Source organism: Rhinolophus sinicus, chromosome 2 (assembly GCF_057876585.1).
Source record: "Rhinolophus sinicus isolate RSI-liver-muscle chromosome 2, RSI-T2T, whole genome shotgun sequence".
NCBI lineage: Eukaryota > Metazoa > Chordata > Mammalia > Chiroptera > Rhinolophidae > Rhinolophus > Rhinolophus sinicus.
This window is the reverse complement of record NC_142502.1, coordinates 40654504-40674317: the sequence shown is the minus strand read 5'-3', so window position 1 is coordinate 40674317 and position 19814 is coordinate 40654504. Positions and strand designations below refer to the sequence as shown.

Sequence of the window (19814 nt, the reverse complement as noted above, 5' to 3'; positions counted from 1 at the left end):
AAAGATTTAGAGCAGTCCCCAAACTTACATTTTTATATCTTCACATGTCACCTTGCCTCTACATCAATCAACCTAGAGTGCCAAGGACACAGTTTTCAAAACCCTTGCTCTAAAACAGTGGATGCCCACTAAGATCACTTGGAGAGTATTTTAAAAGTTCTTGTATTGAGCCCTATTTTCAGAGAACAGTATTTAATTGGTTAAAAGTAAGATCTGGGCATCACGATTTTTATTTTAGGAAGGCTCTAGGTGACTCAATGGAACAATAAGAATTAATAACCGTTACCCTGGAGAAATCACAGAGAAGTCAGGCCAAGTCTGGACAAAACTACACTTCTGACATGAACTAAGAATGACACCAAGCAAGGATGACCCAGAGTTTGGATGGCCTTTCCTGGTGTTTCTCTGAATCCTTAGGCCCAGATAGTTCTTGCTTTAGCCTTTGGGATTTTGTTTACCAAAGTATTCCCTCAATAGTTTTCATCTCCTGGTAAGGAATTTTGTTTTAAAAAATTATATTAATGAAATACTCCCAAAGCTATTGATATTTTCAATCTGTGAGTTAAAAGGGGGCTATATAGTAAGCCTGACAAGCTCAGGGGGCCACATGGCAGGGCTCACAAGCTCAGTGACCATAGGATGGTTTAATTATAAATTCCTAACTGGGCAGACCATGGCGGGTAGTCACATCCCAGGCCTACAGCTTCCTTAGCAAAGGTCAACCTTGACCTTCAGTGGGCTCTACACCATTCTCATGCATCTAGGACAACATACCTTTGACATGTCAGAGTAATTTTCTTTTCCTGCCCCTTGAAGGCCCAACTGCAGGCACCAGAGCACAAGACCAGAGCATGAGGCCACAGAACCCTTCCCTGTTATCTTGTTCCCTGGATACCATCTCTATGTACTGTAATTCTTAATTAATTATCCTCTACCCACCAATGTAAAAGAAGTATGTATTTCTCCATTTTCCTTTTTATCCTGTCTTAGAGATAGTCCCACTTTGCTTTCTCCCACCTCCTTAATCTATCACCAGTGGATTCCATGCACCTTCCATAAGTTTTCTCCTTTGATTCTAATGTATAAAATAAGCTGCAAAACTGCCGTTTTCTGGAGCATGTTCTCAATCTATTGGGATTTTGTTTCTGGGCATGTCCTCAAAATTTGGCGTAAATAAACTCTTTTAAAACTTTTTTATAGGCTGGACGTTCTTTTTTCAACAAATCTAGACACTTAGATTTGTTTTGTAAGTCAGTCTCTCATAAGTTTTATCCAAATAAGTTAAGAAATAGAAACAAAACCAAGAATCTCCAATGGAAAATTAGGGTAGACTAGATTTTGTAAAAATTTTCTCTATCCACTTCTTTTTTAAAAAATTAGATTTATTGAGATAACATTGGTTAAGAGCAATTATATAAATTTTACACCAGATTTTCATGTGCTGCGATATCTGGAGGATTGAAAACTTTCCCCTGGAACATCTTTGGTAATAGCATCAATAAGATAAGATGCCTAATGTAATGCCAGATATCCTATAAGTCCTGATCACAAACAGAAGTGAAAGGTGAACATTCAAGAGTAAGGGGAGATGACTTGTAGAATTAACTGAGACTTGAACCTTAAGAGATACTTGTCTGGGGCTAGAGGAAAAATAATGTTACGCAAATGTAGTCACAATAAAAGTTTGAGGGTAATTTTCCTGCAGGTGACTTGCCTTCATAGTGGAACTCTGCCGTAAGTAATTGATGTGATCTGTTGGGTTAGACCCAATCAGTCTGCAAAATCCATAGACCTTGTGCTATGCATATACACTTTTCCACAAAAGAAAACTTCCTACGCTTTTCTTCTTTCACCCCACCCAGAGGTACAAAGGGGAATAGTTCAAGAGTGTGGGTGTTTATGTAAGGCAGTTCTTGCCCACTCAGAGGGGAGAATTAAGACTAAATGGTTATGTTTGTTTAAACAAGTTTTTTATTTTTAATAATTCGTCTGCCATATTTCTGGCCCAAATGGTGAGTTTTCAGAATATTTTATGAATTGCTTTTGCTGTGAATAGTCATCATTTTTTAAATATTGAGAATTGTATAACTATAAAAGATTTTTCTTTCTTTTTAATTTTTCCACTCTCTTATTCCCTCCTTAAAAAAAAAAAAAGTGCTACTAAGTAGGAAACTGGCCTGACATTCAGCTGTGATGCCAGCCTTCTCTGGAATGCTGTGTGGTGTGCTGTGACTTCCACGGAATTCAATCTCTGCTTATCAAGGGCTCCCATTTATTTTAATATCATGTGTTGGAAGAAGTGGAAAAATAATCACTAAGCTCCTACCACTAACTTGAGGGTTAATCTTTGAAAATAGTGATTAATAGCAAAGAAGCGTGTTCTACTTTAGGCTTGATCTGATTAGCTTCCATTGTTCAGTTGAGGGATTAACGGAAGCAGTCATTCCAGGAAGATGTTGAGAATCACTCAAGTATGGTGCTTTAACCCTTGTGTCCACTCCTGCCTCCTCTGCGCTGAGAACTGCTCTCTGTGACCTGGTCACCAGTTGCCACTCTGTTGGTTGTCAACCTACATTTAAAGGTCTTCTGAGACCCTGCTGAGTCTTTCACTTGCACCTTTTCAGTTCCTTGCAGGACTCACATGGTAAGGAATGTCTGGCTCCCAAATGCAACCTAAACTCTGAGGACCCTACCATTTTAGTACCTCAGTTTCCCACTTCAATTTTTTCGGTCGGAGTGGGAGGCACATATAATAATGGCTAAATTCTCAAGCATTTATTTACAAATTATTCTCGTATACAACAGTGGCAAAATACCTAAATATTTTAGGATTGGGGGATCTCTGTAACTAGCACAGTCACAACTGGGGGCTGTTTGATGTATGTGAAATAAGTGGTAGCCACCTTGGACCCTCTCCCCACTTCTCACCCTGCCCTGTAGGGATTTCCTGGCAGATTATCTTGGACAAAGCATTGAGTTGTCTGAGATGGAGTAGATTTGAGCCAAATGGACGTTGCCGTTCTTTAGTATCTGTGGGGGGAGCACAGAGCCTCATCTCTATGTCCCAGAAGGCAGAAGGTGGAACCAGGGCACATTATCATCTGGTGATGCTGTCAGCTGGGCATGGCAGTGACATGCTCCCAGCCCTAATGATGTGAAAGCAGCATGAACGCATCACCTTTTGAGAGGATCATCAGCCCACACCAGTCCTCCACGTCAGTGAGAGATTTTAACACAGGGCAAGGATTGCCTAGTAATCAAAAGGTTTCAGGTCTCCCCCCCCCCCTTTTTTTTTTCATTGAGACTTCATTTCTTAGTCTACCCCTTAAAATGAGTTGGGTGTAAGAGGGTGGGATGTGTGGGGGAGTTTGCTTGGAAGGAAGATTCATTTAAAGAACGGGGCGGAGGGGGTGGGGGAGAGAGCCTCCTGTTTTGTGCATACACTTATGCTGTCAACATAATTCAAGTGTTGCATTGTACTGGGTGCATTACATTTAGGCTTATACCCAGAACCGTGAAATATGGTGATTTTTTTTTTCAGAGAAAGTATTTCTTTCTAAAATGTATGTTGTTTGGAAAATGAAAGAAGCCAAATATAATCAGAAAAAAAGAAAGGAAGGAAAACAAACTATTGAAACATAAGGAACAAAGCTGTTTGTTTTGTTTTTAAAGAAAGAAAAATAACTTAAGATATGCTGATGTCTCTGACTTGAATGGCTGGTTCAAGTTCATTTCACCTGGGCAGGTTTCCTACTCACATAAAAAATCAGGTAGCATTCTTTGAAAAAACACAGAATGCCAAGAGAAAGGACTAAAAAAGATTTAGAAAAAGAGAAACAAAAGCATAAGCCCCATAGGATTAGAGAACCAGAGCAAACTTTTCTGAGAAAATCAAAAGAAAACCTAATACTGTCTATTGTACTGCAACATCATTTCTCCTAGGAGAATTTGGCTATCTCCCTTCCACCAAAGCGTCTCTCTGAGTTTACTGTTCTGAGAAATGTCTGTCCTACTCCTGCTAACGGTTCAGAATATTTACTTTCAACTAACAGTGTGGTTTCCCTTGAAATGCTTCCTGAGGAAAACATTTCATTTTATCTTTTGAAAGATTTGCTTACTTGATTATTATCTGCAAAATGCATAGCAAAGACAATTCTTTCTACTTCAATGCTTTATAGTTAGCATGTGAAATGGAGCCTGCTACACTATTCTATCCAGGAGTTCTAGCCTCTGAAACAAAGGAAAACAAACACCAGCATCAGTCAGTAAGATGAATAACGCGAGGAGGGGACTCAGGTCAAGTAACATTCATAAATTACTGTTAATAATTTTCCAGACAGAAAAAAACAAATTCTGTGACAATTTGCCCTGTTTTGGAAAATCTCAGAATGTTTTTCATACCCAAACCCCCCTCCTTCGTGGTGTCCTGTGATGGTCAAGTTCTGTGTCTCATTATCCTGCTGTTGTGGCCACAGTTAATGGACTAAGATGGGGATTTAAGAGCACAGTCCATCCATAGTTTGGCTACTGGCCTAGCATGAAAACTCTACCCAATAGAGGGCTACTGATTGACTGGACAGGTTTTAGATAGAGACTCTCTTTTTGGAACTTTAAATATGAGACACACAGAAAAAGCCAAAGTTTTGGGTGATTAGGCAGAAAATAAAAGATACCCCCCCCCCCCCAAAAAAAAAGAGAATAAGCACAAGCCATAAGGCAAGAACTGAGAGGCAGCAGAAGCACTGAGGTAGAGACAAGAAAAAAATAGAAAGCCGTTAGTAAGTAGCTGCAAGAGCAAAATAAGCAGAGAATAGTTGAGTCACCAAAATGGTGGAGGACTGAAGTAGGGAATCACATATGTCTGCTTCTGAGATGACAAGATGGACTGAAGGATTTTTTCCAATTTCTGTTCTTCCATGAGACCTTAGCGCTTGTGTCCTAGAATATCCTTATGATCAACCTCTACAACCTGGCATAACCCAAAGGCTAGCAACCTAAAGGAGTCTACCTAACACAATTTGCCTCCATGATGAATTTTAGGATGCATGTCTAATATTTTCCATAATAATGGAAGTGATTTATTTAAATGATTACTATATCTCTAATTAGCTAATCTTAATAAAACTTTTATCGTAACTGGAAACCATGAAATATATGTTTGTGTAACTAAGAAGATTTTTTTTTAGATCTTACATAAGAGAGACGCATAATTGTATTTTCTATTTACCCTTATAATAAACTGGGAGAAATATATTCAAGTTTAGGGAAATGTAATATCTAATTATTTGATTACCTATTTAATGCTTGCATTTTGTAATCACAATTGACCTCAGTGTAGCACTTTCTACAATCATATAAATAATGGAAAAACAAAAGATTTCAATAAAATTATAAAGATGAGTTAGTTCACTATTATTTAATAAGAATCAGCTATCTTCCTGTCCAGGATTCTATTGCAGTTCAAATCTTGTTATTGAGGATGTATTATTGTGAGTAACCAGACACTTTTGGATTTTCGATATAGTAAATGTTGCTTGAAATAAGGGAACTTGTGCAAGTGTTGGGAGGGGAAGAGGTAGGAGTCTTTCATTTGGAAATGAACATGGACTACTGCCCTCTTCTGGAAAGAATAGGAAGAGCAACAGTATGTTGATGTGTGTGATATCTATTATTTTCTGAATTCACTACAACAATATGTAACGAATGTCTACAATGTTCTGCTTTGCCATGGCACAGTGGGTCAAACCCTAAGAATACCTAGAATTTTCCCTCCTTTTGAAAAGCTTACAGACATGATGGGGAAGTGAAATTTCCCAGAAATAAAAGATAACTTCACTGGATAATACAATCAAGTATCAAATGAAACAAAGTATATGTGTATTACCATAACCTGAGAAAACTGTTATTTTCATTCTTCGTAAAACACGTTTGCTCTATTTAGATGGAGAATAGAAATATATACAAAAGAAGCTGGTCACCAGTAAATTCTTGGAAGATCAACAGGCACAAAACACAATAAAATTGTATTTCACAGACTGATTAAAACATCAAACTAAAATTCAGACTTATATTGCTCTATTTCATAATAGAGATATTCTAAGTAAGGTTAATCAAGAATTCCCTCACCTTTCCAAGCTTGTTCTGTCATGTTCTTTTATTCATCTTGACACTGTAATTCCTGTCTCCTACAACACGAACTAAGTTTCACATTAAGATCTATGAACTTTTCAGAAAGTGAACCTGGTCAATTTACAGCCTATAACACCATTACACAGACTATAAGACTAAGCCCCAAGTTCTCAATAAATCTTTCACTGGTGGTAGTTTAAGTGCCAATCTGCCATTGTGCCTTGCACCTCACTTCCTTGGAATTCCAAGGAAGAAAGCACAAGATATTGGCCAGCCAGCCATACTCTGGAGTTCTTGGCCATAATGTCATTTAGTAGCACTTCCAACAGTAATAAAAATAGAGATAATCGATTTAATAGTCATGGGAGAGAGAGAACATAGATTTGGCTATAAAGACATTAGTAGAAAAAGAGGCAGTGACTGTATTTTAAAGAATTTCAGTGTTTAACAGAAAGCCTATTCCAGAAGAAAAGTTTGCACATTGAAAATTGTGCTCTTCAGTCTATTTCGCATCTTCAGTTGCAGGAAGTTGACACCACCCTGGTAAGAAAAGAATTTGGCTTCCTTTGCCACATCTTCCTTATGACAGCCAGCTAGAGATACAAGTAGAGGTGAGATTTGTTCCAGTGTGGGCAAGCAGTTTGGGTAGTCAAACATGAGGCCGCCAAAGTTAAAAAAAAAAAAAAAGAAAGAAAAGGAAAAAAGGCCATAAAAATGTTAGCAACAACCACAATGGCTCAGGCCTTTAGTGCTGGTTGTTAGATTATTGCTTCTCATCTCCAAACCCACTCTTCATTATCTTGCTTGTAAAGCTGGAGCTAGATCTTGCAAACATTTCTCCTTTGCCAGCAAGAGGTTCTGTAGAAGTAGAGCAAGAGGAAGGGACTTCTTTTCCTAGCTGTGGTGTATGTTTTCTTGATTTGCTCATGCTGGAAATGACTGGCAGTGCATGGGATAACCAGTGGCACTCATTTTCCAGCTTGCTAGTTCTAGACAATGGTTCCCTCAATGGGGGCCGCCTCAGCCCACTTATATTCCAGTGAGGGGGGTGGGGTCTTGCTTATTAGTTCTGATCCATAATTTCCTGCTCACTAGTCTTAGTCTGGGAACCCAAAGGCTTTGTCTACCTTCCACGGTCTAAAAGCACACCTTCTCCAAAGACATTTGAACCCTAGCCTTGGGAAGAGGGCCCCCTTCAAAATGTGTTCCTTCTTTGGGAAGTCTCTCTCAGCACTAGGGGATTCTTTAGCATGTTTTTTCTTTCCTAGTAGTTATTCGCCTATAAATAGTTAATAATTTTTTATATTAAACCTACCTTGTTGAAATGATAACGTGGTTTCTGTCTCTTGACTGGGCCCTCACTTGGAAAAATTCCAAGGCAGGCACATCCTTCTGAAAATGTCTAACAAAGTCGGATTTGAATGTAGTCAGTGCTTCTGAGTACAAATCTGTATGGAGATTGCAATTCCATGGCCGTGGACGTGCCACCACTCTAAAGTGACTCAGGAGTTTTAGGCTTCAAGGTATTTGAATAACTTGTATAGATTCAGCCATGGCAATTTTGTGTATTCAGATCAGAAACAGAATAAAAACTGGTTATATATATATATATAACCAGTATGATTTGGTGGAATTCTTCTGTGGAGATTAAGCTCTAATCTTAAATGGACCCCTTTATTGAAATAAAAATGATGCATCGAGTAAAAAAAAAAATTCTCTTCCATTTAGACTCCTCTCTGGATTATATTTCTAAATATTTTGCCCTAGAATTTATGTTTACAACACCCACAATTTAGATTCCCTTCCCTGCTTTATTCATCTTTATTTATATTGCCTCTTATGAACATTTCCTTTCAGTTATTTCATTGATTTTATATCACTCACCAAAACATCATTGCTCACATTATTTAAAGTAAAATTTTAATTTATACTATTAAAAGGAAAAGATCTCATTTTTGCTTTCCAGAATTTCCAACAAGTACAGTATATTGGGTTCCAATTTTTTGAACTAAAGATCAGAATTTCAAGTTTTAAAAGTATTTATTTAGTTAGTTATTTATGTATTTATTTATTATTAGTTTCAGGTATACAAAGCAACATAATAGTTAGACATTTAAGCCCCTCATAAAGTGATAACCCACCCCCCCAAGCTACTACCCTTTTGACAACTTACATAGCTACTACAATACCATTGACTATCTTCCCTATGTTTACTTCACATCACGTGACTATATATACCTATATATTTAGTTATAGTTGACATTCAGTATTATTCTACTTCAGCTTCAGGTTTATAGCACATGTGACACAGTCTATTACATTGTTGGTTATATTCCCCAAACTGTATTCACTACCAATTTGTATTTCTTAATACCTTCACTTTTTCCACCCTGCCCCCAACCCCATTCCCCTCTATCACACTGATAGATCTAGTACCTATCTGGCACCATACCTAGTTATTACAATATTATTGCCTATATTCCTTATGCTGTACCCTACATCCCCATGACTATTGTGTAACAGTCAATTTGTACTTCTTAATCCCTTCCCCTTTCCCCCATCATTAACCCGCCTCCCGTCTTAAAGAAGTCCCTCTAGGATTCTCTGTAATACTGGTTTGGTGGTGATGAACTCCTTCAGCTTTTTCTTATCTGAGAAGCTCCTTGTCTGTCCTTCAATTCTAAATGACAGCTTTGCTGGGCAGAATAATCTTGGGTGTATTAATATGTCACTGCTTTTCATCACTTGGGATATTTCCTGCCACTCCTTGCCTGCGAAGTTTCTGTTGAGAAATCAGTTGCCAGACCTTTGGGCACTCCCTTGTAGGTAACTGCTTATCTCTTGATGCTGTTAAGATTCTCTCTTTGTCTTTAATCATTGGCATTTTAATTATGATGTATCTTAGTGTTGGCTTCTTTGGGTTTATCTTATTTGGGACTCTTTGTTTCCTGGGCTTGTATGCCTATTTCCTTTACCAGGTTAGGGAAGTTTTTTTTCATTATTTCTTCAAATAGGTTTTCAATTCCTTGCTCTCTCTCTTCTCCTTCTGGTACCCCTATAATGTGAATGTTGGTACACTTGATATTGTGCCAGGGCCCCTTAAACTCGCCTCAATTTTTTGGATTCTTTTTTCTTTTTGCTGTTCCAGTTGGGTGTTTTCTGTTACCTTATGTTCTACATCGCTGGTTGGATTCTCTGCTTCAAATAATCCACTGTTGATTCCCTGTAACATAGCCTTCATTTCTGTTACTGTATCCTTTATTTCTGACTGGTTCTTTTTCATGGTTTCCATCTCCATCTTTATGCTTCCTATCTCTCTCTTGAAGTTCTCCCGGAGATCAGTGAGCATCCTTATAAACAGTGTTTGGAACTCTGCATGTGATAGATTGCTTATCTTCATCTCACTTAGCTCTTCTTCTGAAGCTTTGTTCTATTCTTTTATTTGGGACATGTTTCTTTGTCTCCCTATTTTGGCTGTCTCCCTGTGTTTGTTTCTATGTATTACGTAGGGCTGCTATGTCTTCCAGTCTTAGTAGAGTGGCCTTATGTAGTATGTGTGCTATGGGGTTAAGTGGAGCAGTCTTTCTGTTCACCTGAACCGTGCACTTCAGGTGTCTCCCTTGTGTGGGTTGTGTGTGCCCTCCTCTAGTATTTGAGCCTTGGTTGATAATAGCACATCAGTGGGAGGGACTGACCCTTGGGCTCACTGGTTGTGAAGACTGGCCTTGACTACAGTGGAAGTGTTGTGCAGGGGCTGATCTTACAGAACAGGATCTGCCTCAGCAGGACTCTGGTGCCTGCCTATTCTGCCCCTTGGGTGTGTTGTACTTGGAGGCAGCTGGGTAATGCTCTGGCTAGTTTTGAAGCTGGCCACTGGGAGCACCAGCCGCAGGACTACCTTGGAGGGGAACCACTGTAGGTCAAGTTCAGCCACAACCAGTGTGTGCCCCAACTGGGCCAGCCAGCACAAGCCACAAAGAAATCCGCAGATGTCTGCCACCTGTGCTGTGCTTGGAAGCATCTTAAGAGGCCAAGCCATGAACCAAGGCCAGCTGCCACTAGTGACAGCTTAGGGCTGCTCAGCCAGAGCTACAGGACATGCTCAAGCCAGATGCTGCTTGTCTGAGTTCGGTAAACCTTTGAGAGACCCTAGGAAAGTCTGCAGCTTGAGCCAAGGCAGGTGGTCTGCCCAAGAAAGCCACTGGATGTGCCCAAAAGTTGGGCGGGGCAGTGTCTTAAATCACCAGGGTGTGGCGAACGTACAGCTGAGACTCAGATATGGTGGCCACCTGTGTCAGCAAGTGAGGCATGGGGAGGGCTCAGCAAAGAAATAATGGCTTCCACCAGCTCTCCTGTCCAGGAGAAAGCCTCCTCTCCAGCCCCCATCCCCAGCCAGACAACTCAGTTCCCCACCATATGTCCCAGCCGCTTCTCCAGCTGCTGTCTCAGCGCTGGAGCTCAGAGCGAGTGATTCCATTGGTGAATAAGTCCACATGCAGTCCCTTTAAGAGGAGCGCCTGTGAGGGCAGCTGTACTCAGTCTCACTCAGTCCCAACCTCCACTGGTTTTCACAACCAGTAATTATGGAGACTTCTCTCCCCAGCACTGGAACCCTGGGCTGGGGTGCGGCTGGGACCTCTCGCTCCTCTGAGGGGTGGGGTGCAACCCCACAGATGGAATATCGCTCCCGACCTTTAATGGTCACGCATGGGTGTGGGACCGGCCCGGTCCATGTCTCTGCCCTTCCTACCCACCTGGAGGTGACTATTGCGCGTTCTTAGTTGAAAGGCTTCAGTTCAACTTGATTTTAGGTGATTCTTGATAATGGTTATTTTTGTAGATTAGTCATAATTTTGATATGGTTGTGAAGAGAAGGTAAACACAGCATTTACCTGCTGTGCCATCTTGGTTGTCTCTCATCAAAAGTATTTTTATGTTTTTAGTATGTTTTATATCATGTTTTTCTCTATTGCAAAATTTCATCCTACTGTGACAATACCAATGATGTGATGTTTATACTGAAAAAATGTTAAATTCCCTCTATACCTCTCAGAACAACTATCATAGTAACATTGTCCTGACAATAAGAAGCTTTCCCAGCTTTGATGAACAGAGTTTGTGCTAGGCCAAGCACTCATTAACTCTGCAAGTAACTAGAAGGTATGGATGCTCTGAGGGAGGCTTTGGAAGCTACACCCAGGCCACTCAGCTATTTATAATTATAATTCTGTGTCCAGATTTTAGCCAGAGAAAGCAATACCTGAAAATCAGAAGGACTGTAACTGCAAGGTCTCATCTGACAAATATGGAAACTGAGGTTCAGCCAGGCTAAATGACTTGCTCGGGGTCACACAGTGGGAAGGTGGTTCAGCAGGATGACGACTCCTATCTTTTAATCTCTACTATATTGGATTTGGTTAGACTATTGCTCAGAATCTGATGATGATCAGAGCTCCTTGTGTTTAAATTACTTTTAAAAGGCAACATTATATTTCTTGTCAAGCCTGACCTTTATGATCATCTTAATTTAAATGATCAAGTTTATCTTTAATTAGCTTCTCCTAATAATAAAAATTTATCATAAATATGTTTGGAAACCATGAAATACATTTTTTGTGTAACTAAAAATGTGTTTTTTAGACCTTAGACCAGAGAGAGGTATGATTGTATATTCTACTTGCTCTTATAATAAACTGAGATTTATGCCTGTTAAGTTACAGTTAAACTCTCTAACTTTTCATTATTACAACTAAAGTTAGCTAAGGTAACTCTACTGCAAATTCCACATTTCCATTTTTCTCAAAACAGTGATCACAATAGGAAATCTTCAAAGGTGTATTTTTAAGGAAACAATTATTTTTTTTGAAAAAGCACTGGAATCAGGTCAGAAGAAATAAATTCTAAGATGGCTTTTCTTACTATTTGTCCATGGTGATGTCGTCTAAGTCTTAATTACATCATCGGTAAAATGGGACTAATAATAGATGTTCTCTTTACTTCACAAGCCTATTGTAAGGGAAAAATAGATAATAGGTGGGAATTACTTTTACCTTTTCTTCAGAAAAACTCTATGTTACTAAAATTTTTCAATACCACATTATAACAGAATTTTTATAAATTATATGTCTTATTTAAAATTTGTTGTACTTTGAGACCTGTCATCTCCTTTTTATACAAAACATAAGACTGACTGAAGATTTTTTTGATAAATGATTTGGCCTGTCATGGGATTTCTTTTCATACCACTAGATGGCGTAATTTGAGATCGAAAGCCTGTCAAAATTGTCAGAAGCTTAGTGACACAGTCACCTTCCCTTTGGAAAAGTCCAAGTGAGGAAAACAAGAGAGAGGGGGATGTTATTAGTATCTGGAGTTACATAATGGTCCTTTCTCAGAGGCAGAGGAGTATAGAGTAGAGCACGAGGTCAGGAGACTTGTTCCTATGTGTAGTCTTTCATTAACTATTTCTTAAGAGTACTCACTTCACTCATCTGCACATAGGTTTCTTCATCTAGTCAAGTCTCTTCAAATGCATTCTTCCCTCTCTTTCCTTCTTGGAATCAGGACAGAGACAATGAGTTCTGGAAGCCATGGTAAATAGGTGCTAAGTATGGAGAAGGATGATGGTGGTGTTTGGTATAAGTACATGGTCTGAGAGGGCAGCCAAACAAAAGTCACAACCATTGGTTCTATTCTTGACCCTGCTATGCTCTGTGGGCAGCATGTAACCATGGTAAACTTCCTCTGACCTTGCCCACTTCTCTATAAAACTGACTGTAATATTTGACACCTGCTTCCTCTGAGGAGAGTTTACAAAGATTAATGAGATAATGCTGGCAAAGGCCAAACCTTTTAATAAAAGGTACTAATTATAAGCAAAGCATCAGTGGGTGAGTACATAACTAAAGTCTGACCCTTCGTCTCTGTTAAAATGCTCCTCAATTGGGTGACATCATTCCCACACGTAAAAGAACATTTTGCTGGAGAAGTAAAAATGATTAAGAGAGAGGAAATCAGGACTTTGAAGGAAAATATAAAGACCAGGAGATATCCCTTCTGCACAAAATAAGGGTGAGGGTGACAAAATATTCTCTTCATTGATAAAAAGGAATGTTGCATCCATCTTGAGATTATTTTTGTGTATAGTGTAAGATTCAATTCCATTCTTTTGTATGTGGATATCCAGTTTTCCCAAGCCATACTCAATGATGAAAAATTGAAAGCTTTTCCTCTAAGATCAAGAACAATGTAAGGATGCCGACTTTTACCACTTCTACTGAACATAATACTGGAAGTCTAGCCGGAGCAATTAGCCAAGAAAAAAAAAAAGGAATCAATATTGGAAAGAAAGATGTAAAATTCTATCTTTTTGAAGATCATATGATCTTATAGGTGGAAAACCCTAAAGACTCTACACACACACACACACACACACACACAAAGGTGTTGTAACTAAGAAATGATTTCAGAAAAGTTGCAGGATACAAAATCAGCAAACAAAAATCAGTTGTATTTCTGCATATTAACAACGACCTATCCAAAAAAGAAATTAAAAAAACAATCTTACTTACAATAGCACTAAAAAAGGATAAAATACCAAGGAATTAATTTAACTAGGGAGGTGAAAGATTTGTGTACTAAAAACTATCAAACATTGATGAAATAAATTAAATAAGACAACAACAAATGGAATGACATCCCACGGTCATGGATTGGGAGACTTAATATTATTAAAATGTCTATACTACCCAAAGCAATCTATAGATTCAATATAATCCCCATCAAAATCCCAAGGGCACTTTTTACAGAAATAGACACAACAATCTATATGTATATATTTTGAATATTTACTTTCCATTAAAAGAGCTAGTATTCTTGTAGTATTGCACATAGAACTGGTTTAGTGAAAAAATATTTCATTTTTCAAACTGATGCTTCTAGATCTCAGTTATATTCTGCAAATATGGAAAGAAAAAATATTTTAACCAGTTAATTAGTGTGGTAAACTGCACTAGGACTTGAAGACTTAGATTTCAACTTCAACTGCATGATTCATAAGTCATGAAATAATGAAAGTAATAATAACAGTAAGTGGAAAAATCTTTCATTTAGGTGTTTTTTAATGTATAAATATTCTTTCTCATACACTGGAATGTAATTTTTATCATATTCTTTCTGGGACTCAGTTTTCTTATTTGGAAATTGGAGATAACAACTCCTACCTTGCGTAATTCCCGGGGATACTGAAAAGATGAAAGGCAAAAACTACGTAAAACTGTGTTTAGAACCACAAAGCACTGTGTAGAATGATTATTGCCATTAATGTGAAGAATCAGTACGGCAATGTATAACAATATTAAGGATCACGAGAGAAAAGAAGAACGAGACTGATTTAATTAGTCAGTTATGAGAACCTGGAGGCAGCATATCTGGACCTTATAAATATCTCATATGCATGCATACGTTCAACGTCTCCCACAAATGAACAACACTAGGTTAGTAACCATAGGCCTGCAGATTAAAAGAATTCTGGCTAAGGATGCATTTCCCAATCTCATTTTATATCTAAGGAATCTGAGCTAGTCCCAGATGATTCCAAGTTGTCTCTCATATATCAGGGCTGTGAAAGTTCTTAGAGGACATACGTGTACATTGATGGGAAATGTTTTTCTCTTGGGAAAACATTGCTCCGGAAATGAAATGGCTACAACAATATTCTCTGAGGCAGCCAAAAGTAACCTCCTTCCACCTGCTGAAAATGATTTTACATAAAGAAGTTGGTTTGGGGTATGCATGTTATAAGCCTGCCTTATTACACTCCCCTTTGTTTACCTACTGAAAACATTTTTCCCAGTGTGGGACATATACTCCACACATACCATTTGGTCAGGAAAATCGATAGATGCTTAAATGCCTAGAAGCATTTATTTCTGTTCACAATAGCTTTATCTCTGTGCTAAAATAAAGTGCTTTTTAAATCAGAATCCCCTCTGTTAGCACCTAATAATAGATGGATGGAACCTGTTCAGGCAGAGCAGAAAACCACCAAACTCAGGATGAATCAAAGATTTTCAAAACATATTGACAGAGCTAAAAAAAAAAAAAAAGAAAAAAAAAAAAAAGGAAGAAAGAAAGAAAGAAAAGAAAAAGAAAATGCATTTACCTGAGCAATTATGTCTATAATTTCTGAGTAACTATGGCATCTTCTCACACAAGCTCGAGCCAAAAAGTCTTCCACCAGCCGTGTTCCAATACCATATCCCCTGTGGATGAAAGATTGTGGTCTGAAAATTATATTTGAGTAATTAGTGAAGTTTATCAATGTTGAAGAATGGATTCATTTATTTAGCACTTGCACAAGTGGGTAACAAACTAAACTAAATGTGACAAGTCAAATGGCTGTTTGGCAGTGGGCTCCTTCTTTGTCCCACAGACCGCAGAAAAAGAGAGCAACACATTCAGGAAATATTAACTAGTTTACAAGCAAAGGAATTTGAGGAGTCAGGGCTGGCCCAAACTTGACAGTGTAAGCTAAAGGTAAAGAAAGTTGGTTGGTGTTTGTAGCCGAATGTTTCTCATTAGCAGCTATCTTTCTCATCTTTAGCTGTTGACAGAAACAGAATGAGAGTCTAGCTAACTTGTTGCCTGCTATAGGTGTGGTACCGGATGCTCATTCCTCTCTTAGCATAGTTATCATGGTAGGAGTGTAGGCATGTCTGGGATAGGATCTGGAAGGAGAGGAAGAAGGGAATAGAGAAATCAATTTTTGTTGCCAGTGCAGATTTCAGCAGCCAGAACTCTGAATGTCAGTGAACAGAGAAAAAGCCAAGTTCAGAAAATTCATTTTTCATTCCAGGGAAACTGAATCTCTGGGACTTGAGAAAAGATAGTTGGATTAGCTCCACTGCATAGTGAATAGCTTGAGTACATAGTACCTGAAGTACAATTCGGAAAGCATTTTGTTGAGATGTGATCATGCAACTGAGTATGCAGCTAAAATGGCTGAGCAGACACCCTCAACAAGGTAAACCTAAGAATTTTCAATCTAGTTGAGGATAAATGACCTAACAGTGGAAATAAAAAGAGTAAGGCTGCTTTTGCCAAACCACTGACTCAAAATTGATCTTTTAATTCCACAGCCACATGTACACAAACAAGTGAAATGATTTGAATGGAGCAACAGAAGGCCCAACAAGATCAAAATACCAGAGTTTGTAGAGGCAATATTTACTGCATAGGGTCTAAAAAGTGGGGGGAGATATTTGGTGACTTGGAGATTGAGGAAGACTGATTTGATGGCAGAGTGCTCATGAATTCACTAAATCTATGAGATATCCTATGTATAATTCTGAGTGGATAGCAACATTCAGTTTAGCTAACTTGTCTTTCAAGAAAAAATGTTTTGTGATTCTAGTTAGGAAGTTCACACTGAAAAGACTTTTAAAAAGCACAACGTATACTTTACAGAAATAAAGTTGTTATCAGGATTTTAAAAATGTTTCCAGTGTTTTCTCATTTTTATACACGTACACAAGCTGGGCCACCGGGAACAGTGATGGTAAGCCAAAATGTTATGGTCAGTCTGCATATATATCTTGCTTTGGTCAAAGGGTAGGTTTCTGCAAAAAGATATTTTGTATATTTATATATCAAATTAAAAATGTAAGACGCTCTTAGCAGAAGCTATTAAAGAAACCTAAATGTGAATTATGGTTTTTCTTAAGGCAAGTCCTTTCTGAAGCCTCTCAAAATTATTCTTCAACTAATATTTCACTCGTATTTGTTAAAATGGGCATTCAAGTAGTATCTAACCAGAGGTATATTTTTAGCCAAATAAATAAATATCCTCATTTTCTACCAATGTTCCACAAAACAATGCACATTTAACATAAGCTAAATAAAATGATGTAACTTCTGGAAATGCTATACTGGGGGTGCCACAAAAATGTATACAAGTGGACACTTTGGTCAGTGTTGCTCAAGCAGTTCACTGTAATCAGAAGTGTCTGTAAGCTGATGGTAACCACTTTGAGCACCTCTTGTAATTGCACAAGTCAAATGTGACTTGTATTCATCTTTTGTTATCGGTACATATCGAGTAGTACAGTTTTAACAGTTTTTTTCTTTCTTAAAATGTATATACATTTTTTGGCATCCTCTGTATATCACATGTTTAAGTATGACTTAAGTGTAAAATATCTTAAACAGCTCCCACTTTTACAGACAGTTTAACTGAGGAAGTGCTCCTGACTAATTAAGAGGAAATAAAAAAAAACTTTTTTAAAGTACGTGGATCGAAATAAATAAATACAAGACAATGAAAAAGAATTTTTCAATAGAAAAAGGATAAGCATATAGAAAGGGAGAAAACCAAGGGTTTGGGAGAAAAAAATTCTTTCAAGCTTTCTTTATGTTTTTTTTTTTTTTTTCCTGTATGCCAACTGAAAATATAACGAACCCTTTTAAAAAGCTCTAAAATGTTCAACTAGGCTTAATTTCCCATTCAACCTGTCTAACTAAATCTTCTAAGTAGTCATTGCCCTGTTAGAATCCTTTTCAGGATCCATAGTTAAAAGGTTCAAAAAATATTGGCAGATATTTTATTATTGGGCAATAATCTGATGATCATATAATTATTCTGATTAAAGGCTGAATTTGTACAGAAGGAATTTCCATTAATGAAGATACACTTTATTTTAAAAGGAAGAAGTGGGTTCCTCTATTTAGTATGTATTTTAAGTAAAGCATAGTAATGGTAAAAGTGTCCAAACAATAAAAACACCACATAAGAAAAAGTAAATCTCCCTTCTACACATAATCCCTCATCTCCCAGTTCTCTCAGGCAACTGCCACTAGTAATTTTTGCATATCCTTCCATAGATGGTCTATGCTTATGTAAGCATGTATTTATATTGCAAGGAATAATGTTAAAACAAAAGGCTTGAAAAGAAGCAAATTTGATAATACATCATATTGTTTAAAAAAAAAAAAAAAGATTTCAGTTCTACCACATCCTAGCAAAGAAATGATTTCCAACTCAAAAGAAAACATTCCATGCTTGATATTCATGGAAAAAGTTTCTTCCTACTACTTTATGCTTTATGACTACCCAAATGGCAGCTGTAAGAAAGTATATTTAGCTTTATGTTATTTATTGAAATAGAAGAAGTCATTAGAGGTAGACAAAATGCAGAGGAGTTTAAGAAACAATGTACACACTCTACAAGAATGAAAGGCTTCTACTTACATTTTATCTAAATATTTATTCACATCTTCATCTTTTTCATAATCCTTACACAGTTGGGCAACAAGAGCTCCATAGGTGAGGACAAAGAGGTCTTTGTTCTGGAGAAAAGTAGATGGTTTTACATTACAGGCAAAGTTATAAACAATATACTACTCTATCTTTATTTACAAAACTTTCTAGTTAAAAACAGCCTTCCAGGTCATCTGTTCATTTTTTTCCAACCTCCTACTAATTATTGCAACAATTTTCACTATTGACAACAAATTACACCCATATTTGGATACATTCCTGGGGGGAAAACAAGCCGTGAAATAAAATTAATTTCTTAACATGAGAACATATTTCTATGCATTTGCTTATATATTATATAACTGGCAACATATTTTCACGGAGAAAATTAAAAAAAAAAAAACTAATTGCTAATATAAATTCCTGTTGTTCTAGAATGTCCTTTGGTATAACTGCCCATGTGTTTGGTTGGAAGAATAACTGGGTGAGACTTCTTATGAGTCTGCACAATCCTAAATGGGTTCCAGATCTGCCAAGAAGACCATCAGGATAAACCCAACTATAGCAACAAATTTATGATTTTTTTCTTTATACTTAGAGAAAAAAGGATATTTTTCACTTTCCTTATAGATCTCCAAAAATATATCTTATTTTCAGGGTGAATTAAAGTCAAAACTGAGGATAATTTAGGTTTGGTTTAGCATAGATAGGTTGAAAATATGGGAAACAGAAAACACAAAGCTCAATCAATCCATTTCTAAAAGTCTCTCTGTTTTATGTCTACTACTGAACACTATCTAAAAACGGAAAGGGGATGTTAGAGATAATGTATTCCAATGCTCTCACTTCTACAGAGGAGGGAATGAGGCCTCAGGAGAACTGAGTGACTTGTCTAACTAGCTAGCAATTGGCAGAGCCAAGATGGAGTCTGAGATTGTAGGCCCCACTCTCACATAGCAATTATCTCTGAGGTGCACAAAAGAAGCCACTGTTTGGAGTAAAAGTGGGTGAGAGAGGGAGGTGGGAAGGAGTACCACTGTTGAAAATAATCTTATTTTGTGCATAATCTTGTATTTTCATGAAAGGTCAAATGTAGATTCCACACTAGAGGAGGTATCCTTACTTCTAGGCCCAGATAGCTTAGATAGAAAACCATGGAGGAGAAGATAAGGCCTGATAATATGTATTCCATTTCTTTTTTTTAATCATGGGCAGAAATGGCTCAAGAAACCAATAAAATTGTTTATTCAATGAAGTGGCTTCTATAAAATGTTATGTAATTTTGATCCAAATACTTCCAAAATTGGCCCATAACCACCTGTGTGCACTCCCTTTTGTATGGGTTTATATCATGACCAATTATTTTTTTGTGAAGTAGAATATTTGTTATCACTAAATAAGTTTTAACTGGTTGGAATCTAAATATTAT

At 37.5% G+C, this 19814-nt stretch overlaps 2 protein-coding genes across 2 annotated transcripts in view; one reads left to right on the top strand and one right to left on the bottom strand.

Moving 5' to 3' along the window:
• Positions 1-19814, top strand: part of CALHM4 (calcium homeostasis modulator family member 4) — a 75192-nt gene that overhangs the window by 41279 nt on the left and 14099 nt on the right. The gene's annotated exons all lie outside the window — the stretch shown is intronic.
• TRAPPC3L (trafficking protein particle complex subunit 3L) overlaps positions 1-19814 on the bottom strand; it is a 45636-nt gene that overhangs the window by 23814 nt on the left and 2008 nt on the right. The window contains exons 2-3 of the mRNA XM_019741330.3: positions 18377-18474; positions 15293-15392 (exon numbers count right to left, since the gene is read on the bottom strand). Coding sequence (XP_019596889.1) covers positions 15293-15392; positions 18377-18474 — 198 coding nt within the window. The remainder of the gene's footprint in view (positions 1-15292; positions 15393-18376; positions 18475-19814) is intronic.